This window comes from Melospiza melodia, chromosome 6, assembly GCF_035770615.1.
Source record: "Melospiza melodia melodia isolate bMelMel2 chromosome 6, bMelMel2.pri, whole genome shotgun sequence".
NCBI classification, from domain to species: Eukaryota; Metazoa; Chordata; class Aves; order Passeriformes; family Passerellidae; genus Melospiza; species Melospiza melodia.
Genome location: NC_086199.1, coordinates 58,729,470 through 58,736,588, shown reverse-complemented (window position 1 = coordinate 58,736,588; position 7,119 = coordinate 58,729,470). Strand labels below are relative to the sequence as shown.

Genomic DNA, 7,119 nt, shown 5'->3' with positions numbered 1-7,119 from the left:
TTATATCTTGGAGAAGATTAAAGTGCTGAGCTCTGTATTAGGAAACAAAAGAAACAAGGTGCCAGCTGTGCCCAAAGGATCTGCAATGACAGGGAAAGGTCTTGCTGAGGTTGCCAGGCAATCCCAGCATAAGATCCCCACTTTGTGTAAAGAAAAATGGGGAAAAACACCTGAAACACACAACAAACACTGACAGGCTCCAGAACTGGCAGTCGGTCTAACCCAAGCAGGTCCTTGCACAGACAGGGCAGTGGCTCCTCTCCTGCAAGGCCTGCTTTGTGCACTGACTTACCAGGGCTGCTGCTCCCACAGAGGTGACCCCACAGCCAGGAACGAGCACGGACTGGAGTCACTGGGTGGCCTTGGTGTCCTCACAGGGCTGGCCAAGCTCCTCTGTGCCACCTGCAGCAGAGACAGAGAGAGCATGAGCACCTTCGCCCCTGCTCTGCACAGCCAGGTGGAGCCTCGCCCCCTGGGGATAACACAGATCCCTCAGGATGCAATCCTGGGCTGTGGGATGACCCTGCTGGAGCAGGGGGGTGGCACCACACGGAGCCCCTGTGGCCTCTGCCCTCACCCGTTCTGGGATTCACTGAATTGATGAAGCACATTTTAGGGTCAGGCTGTAAAGCACAGGACAAATCCAAACAAATATCTGACTCAGCTGCTAAACTGAAGCAGCAGCAGCTTTGAGAAGGAAGTTGGCAGCACCACTCAGAAGTCTGTGGAATGGATCCAGCTACCCTCTTCTCCACTCACTCTAATTATTTATCCCTGATCCCTAAATAGACTCTGTCTCAGGATTGCTTCAAAGAAATGTACATTTCTGTATCTTCTCTTTCTCTTCCTAATTCACTTTTTTGACTTTACACAAAAATCTACAGCGGATGTCAGGCCATTTCATCTGAACTAGAGCCTGCATAAAAAGATTTTGTTTTAAGCTATACAATGAAATTTGTCCCCATGTTTTTACTAGATATACCTGTGGCTTCATCTTATTTTTCTAGCACAAGTCTCACTAAATGGTGCCTTTTGGTTCATTTGGGGTTTTTTTTAATATATATATAAAAAGCAGCTATTCTTCCTGCTCTGAACTTTTGACTCAAACCCTAGTATTTATAGTTAATAAGGCTGGAGCAGATCAATGGACTAGCTGATCTGCAACGGTGTTGGCTTGGTGCCACATGTCTCCAGAAGCATATCCAAATGAAAAATCAGTTTCTCAATCCAAGTGTATCTAAAATACTTTTTTTAATTTTGCGTAAATTCACAAATAATACAATACTGAAGTGATTTCTCTTTTTTTTTTTTAAACATACTGTACAATCAGGATAGTTAAGTGTTTTACATCAAGGCACAGCACACTGTATAATACACATATGCCTTGCCAGGCAGCAGTTTAGTATAATCCCCGAGATTTGGCAGTAGGGCCAGGATAAGTAGCATGGATCACATAAGCTGGAAGATAAATAAATAATAGATGCCGTCACATTTTATTTGAAATAGAGTTGCATATAAAAAGAATATACAATAATTTAACTTTAATAACTAGATTCTCTTTTACTATACATAACAGAAGTGTTTTCGTTTGTATTAAATAAAACATTTTCAATAGTAGGATGAAAAATTAATCTTTTTGGTGGTCTTGGTTTATGAAGAAGAGTTGCTTCCATTAGAAATTAAAGTTGAGTTTTCAGTTTCATTGCAACCTGTAAGAAAGAAAACCAGAGTTACTGATACATTGATAATGAAATGGTGGCGATAAAACAAGCAAACAATTCCAACCAAATTGTTGTATTTAGTTAATGCACTGTGAAGGTGATAACACAGCAGAACACCTCTAAAAGCTCTTGTACACACATTTTTGTTCTATTTGTAGCATCTTTTTTTTTTTTTTTTTTTTTTTTTTTTTTTTTTTACACTCTAACTCCCCCTGTCTTCTCAGAGGTGACCACTGCAGGTCTGGCATTCCCCCCACAGAACCCAAACTCTGGTGCTGCCCCAGGCTGTGTTTGGGGCTGTGCATTTACCGTGTTCACCATTCAGCTCCTCACATCTGGACGCTTCTCCTCCGCCGGCCGAAGGCCTTGGAGCCCACGTTGGTTGGCACGAAGTTGTTCTTGCCCACGGCCCCTGACCTGCTCAGGAAGTCTGCCAGGCGGTGGGTCACGCAGGTGGCTGTGTTGCAGGCCCTCTTCTGTGCTGTCACACTGCTTTTCAGGAGGAAAGGGAAGAGTCAGCTCCTGCAGCACGGGCCCTGCAGGCAGTCAGACATTGCTGTGGCCAGCAAGGGCTCTGCTGCAGGATTCAAAGCAGGCTGGCAGTGCAGCAGGCATTTGCACCTTCTGTGCATGGCTTATCACTGCTAAAAGAAGCCTCTTCATGGTTTTCTCAATGTCAGGCTTACTTTATAAAAAAGCCAAATTTTCAGCCACACATGGGCTGCTGCCTGCCTCCAGCCAGGGATTAAGGCCATGGAAAGGAGCTGAGGAGGTTCAGACCTGGAGAATTTAAACAATCCCCTCTTCCTCCAAAAGCTCATTTGTATTTTGCTGGAAGTTCCTGAAAGACATTCTCACTTCTCACTCCCACACCTGTGCTCCCTAACAGAAAACATGGAATTGCAGCACCACTGACCACTGCAGGATCCCTGTCAGTGGCTCTGACCAGCTGCCTTCAGAGCTGACCCACACAAAGACACTGCTTCCAGGTGCTCAGTGGGAATGGGAGAACCTCTCCTTCCTCCAGTTGGACCTTGGTCTACTACAGAACTCCATGGGGCAGTTCAGGCTGTGACAGCATTAGTTCTCTGCCCACAATTCAGCCTACAGCTAACAGTTGTGCTAGATATTGTGCAAGATAATGCATATTCAAGGCATACATGCATTCACACAATCCTTGCTTGCAGAATTTTCTACTAAAGCAAGGAGTTTTTCTTGCATTAGGAGGGATTTTTCCTCAGCTAAGCATCACAAGGCAATTTATTAATTTTAACAATGAAGAGTTGTTTTTACAATCAATGCCAATTTTTTGAAAGAGGCCTCTAATTACAAGATAGGTGCAGTGCTGCAACAGAACTGTAAAGAAATCTTTTTGATATTGTGCAAGATAATGCATATTCAAGGCATACATGCATTCACACAATCCTTGCTTGCAGAATTTTCTACTAAAGCAAGGAGTTTTTCTTGCAGTAGGAGGGATTTTTCCTCAGCTAAGCATCACAAGGCAATTTATTAATTTTAACAATGAAGAGTTGTTTTTACAATCAATGCCAATTTTTTGAAAGAGGCCTCTAATTACAAGATAGGTGCAGTGCTGCAACAGAACTGTAAAGAAATCTGGGTTTGGCTCTTAATGCAAGGCAACTTAAGGTAGGTGAATTGTAAATCAACACAAATATTTTAAAGGTACATATATTTTAAATATAGCACAAAGACCTATTGTAAAATAAGAAAAGAAAAAGACCACAAAATTCTTACCTGGACATGTTCAGCACCCAGTTTTAAACAGGATTACATTTCTAGTTTGTTAGAATGAATAAGTATGAGCCTTCCTGATTTCTTTGCTTCTCAGGGTTCCTACCAACAGGATTGCATGCATACCTGATTATAGCACTACATATCAATTTATACGTATATGGAACTTTATATATATGTGGAACTTTGACTTCTAAGCTGTCTTTGAACTTTTCTAGAAGTTACTAGCATTGCCTCTCTTGAACATTAAGACAAGCTGCAAAATTTTTCTAACCTCATCTAGAAATCTAACATTCTAAAACAAAATGTTAGACCAAGCAGATCTAACCCTTATAGAAAAATAGGTTTATTGAACAAGTGCATGGGTAAGCACAAAAGAAAGATCTACTTGAACATTTAGCAGCCAGAAATGAAGAACCTTTTTTAGAATTTTCTTTTTAATCAATGTCTAAGAAAATCATTTGGAATGTCAAGGCAGTGCTGATCATTTTTATTTATTTTTTTCCCCTAGTTTGATATGCATGTTATATTCTTGGTCTTCCTAACATTAGGTCCATCTCAAACATTCTCTGTCGAAAACAGAATCAAAAGAACACAGCAAAGTTAGCAATCAGAGTTATATCCACATGCACCAGGTTAAAAAAGGGAAAGGGGGAGGAATAAGCATGTCTAGTTGTTTCCCAGGGGCTCCCCATAGTTTGCATAGCGTTCGTGTTCCAGGTCACTCAGCACATTCCGCTTCTTGCCAGGAGTTCCAGCCCCGACGTCAGTGCGAGGGTAAGTTTGCAATTTGTGCAACTCTTGAGACAGCTTGCCCAGCACACAAGTACTCAGACTGGCACAGCGTTTGGAAATGGGCTTATCCAGGCTGCAGGGGGGAAAGAAAATAAAAACATGCCCGAAGGAAGAGTAACCTCAAGCATGCACATCCATGCATTTCTTCTCCGCGTTAAAGATCTACAGCTAGGAAACTTAAACATTCACTCAAAACAAATCCAAACCCTCCACATCACATTCCATGCAAGGCAAGTCCATACAAAAGCGGTCAGAAGGAAAACACCATTTGTTAATGAATCCAATTTTGTTGACAAGCAAGTCCATTAGCCTTTTGGATGCTCGTACAGTCAGAGGTCAGGAAGCTGAACTTCCCCCACATCCCGCATGCTGTTCAGTGTCTCATCCATCCCCATGCATTGCAATGCAAATCCTGTTAGGATAATGCAAGTGCTCCTGCATGCCTTTGGTCCCAGGGAGAGTGGCGCTGCTGCTGCGTGCATCAGGAGGAACACATCCCTCCTGCCAGGGACTTTCCATGCCTTACAACAGCATGCACTTGCACGACAGAGAATCCAAGAGTGACTGAGGGATGCCCTAACGCTCCCACTGGGAAGACATACCTTTTGCTGCCATATTTTAACACAACCTACTCATTCAAGCTCAAATCGCCCTCCACTTCCAGAAGTAAGAGACAGACAGAGGCAGGTTAACTAGGTGAAAGCCATTCTCCTGACACCAACACTAAGATGTCTCTGCAGTATCATCCTTTACCAGTTAGCCACAACCCCAAGAAAACAAAAAAGATCTTGACCTGCAGACGGTCTGCCCAAATGGCTTTTGCTAAATACCAGACATACAACACCCCCACATTGCTGTTCTGCTGCCCAGGGCTGCAGTCCTTACCTGTTCCCCTCGGAGGCTTGCTCCAGCTCCTCTGCTGTCATCTGTATGAACTCTTTCACCAGCGCGTTTAACAACCGCCGGGCTTCGTAATCACTGAGAGCCACCCGCTCCGTGAGGGACTCCAGGCCAGGTCTGGGCAGAGGCAAGGGAAACAGGGTGAGTAAAGCCCAGGCTGCTGCAGGGAGAGGGGTTTGGCAGCCTGTGTGTCATTGACAGTGCCTTTGTGCCTTTCAGTGAATGTGCGAGCCCCGACGCGCTCTGCTCACGCGCAGCTCAGGAGGTTTAAAGACGGAATCAAAATGCCCCAGCACAAAAAGCAGCCTCCTTTCTCCTTCACCGTGGTCTGTTTCCCTCCTGGAGCTCTCAGGAATATTAAGCATTTTCATCCCATTCAGACAGAGCACTCAGCAACAGGACCGGCTTCTTACCTGACTGGGGCTGCCTGGAAGCTGTCCATCTGGCACACAACCAAGGCATAAACAGCAAGGAAAGATGAAATCTTCAGCATAACCATGATTTCCTCTCTACAACAAAGAGGTACATCAGGCAATGGCTGTTTTCCAACCCTCTCAATCCTGCAAGTTCCACTAAAGAGGTCATTGCTTCCCAGCCACAAGTAGCACAAATATGAACCGCTTTATATTTTGGATTCAGCTTTTTGTTTGTTGTGATTATTGCTACTGTGCTTTAGTTTTCTCATAATTTTATTATAGCTTAGCTCTATTACAAGGCAGAAAAATGTGGCTTTTCAGACCTGCAGTTATTTGCATTCAACTTAGAGCAGTTTTCCTAAAACTGGCAGAAAATACGTTCCTCTGACTAGTGCACACAATGTCACAGACAGTGTGCCCGACACGGACAGATACAAATCACAAGGAAAAACCGTAAGTGTTTAACATTTTTGAGAACCAAGTGCCCTTGTTAGCACTTTACCTGAAGCTGCCTGCTTCTTGCCAGCCAGCACACTAACACCCCAGTTCAGATTACACTAAGAATTAAGTAGTTTAATTTCAATAAACACTTCTACTCTGAAACCAGAGAACAGGTAAGTTAAAAATCAGTCATAAGCACAAAAGCTGTAAAAATATCTATTACTGAAGATTTGAGATACACCTCTCTCACAACATCAGTATCTTGCACTCCAAGGAGCGCATCACAACCACCACATCGTCTTCATTTTTGCCAGCTCCCATTACTCGACGGGAACCATGACCCCACTTCCAAAGGACGCCTCTCATCCCCGCGGCTCCCCGGGGCGCCCCGGCCGTGACCTTTGCCGCAGCACTTTGTCCTGGCCGGACACGGACACGCCACGCCGAGGGAGCGGCCGAGCGGGGAAGGTCTGTCCCCCCAGCCTGGGCTCCGCTGCCCCGCGCACACGAGCCGCGAGCGGCGGTCCCACAGCCCCGAGCCGCGGCGGGGACAGCACAGCGCGGCGCTTACCGGGTTGGGCGCGGAGCAGGAGGGACGCGCTGCCGGTGCCGGTGTCGCCGCCGATGCGCGGGTCCCGCACCGCCCGCCGCCCCTTTATACCTGCCGCCGCCGCCGCCTGCGTGGGCGCCCGCGCGCGCCCGCCAGCCAATCACCGCGCCGGCCGCCCGACGGGGCCCGCTCCTCCATTGGGCGCCAATCGGGCCGGGCGGTGACGTCATGGCCCGCTCCGCGCGGGTCCCATTCACAAAAATCGCGGCGGGCGCGGCGCGGCCGGGGCGCTGCGCGGGGCGGGGCGGGGCGGGGCGGGGCGGGGGGGGGGTTGGGGGCCGCTCCCGGCGCGCCCCCGCTGCACCGCTCACGCGTGGCGACCTCTGCAGCAGCGGGACCGCATTGCAGAGCGGGGCCGCTCCCTCCCTCCCTCCCTCTCTCCCCGGGAATTCCCGCCCTCCCCCGGCCGCCGCCGCCGCTCCCGGCGCTCTCCCGGCGCACCGAGAGCATCCCGCCCCGGCGGGGTGTGCAACGGGGCAGG

The 7,119-nt window shown here is 47.3% G+C and overlaps 1 protein-coding gene across 3 annotated transcripts; it reads right to left on the bottom strand.

Annotated features, from left to right (window-relative positions):
- Positions 1-1,231: 1,231 nt before the first annotated feature.
- On the bottom strand, positions 1,232-6,653 carry CALCB (calcitonin related polypeptide beta). 3 transcript variants are annotated; one of them, XM_063159462.1, is made up of 5 exons: positions 6,600-6,653; positions 5,585-5,680; positions 5,157-5,288; positions 2,031-2,213; positions 1,232-1,709 (listed from the first exon to the last, which is right to left on the bottom strand). In XM_063159462.1, the coding sequence occupies exons 2-4, from the start codon at positions 5,668-5,670 to the stop codon at positions 2,051-2,053; spliced, it is 381 nt and encodes a 126-aa protein (XP_063015532.1). In that variant the 5' UTR covers positions 5,671-5,680; positions 6,600-6,653; the 3' UTR covers positions 1,232-1,709; positions 2,031-2,050. The 3 variants fall into 3 exon arrangements, with proteins under 3 accessions (XP_063015532.1, XP_063015533.1, XP_063015531.1); XM_063159463.1 differs by having other exon boundaries at positions 2,031-2,210; XM_063159461.1 differs by lacking the exons at positions 1,232-1,709; positions 2,031-2,213 and adding an exon at positions 3,840-4,344.
- Positions 6,654-7,119: the final 466 nt, after the last annotated feature.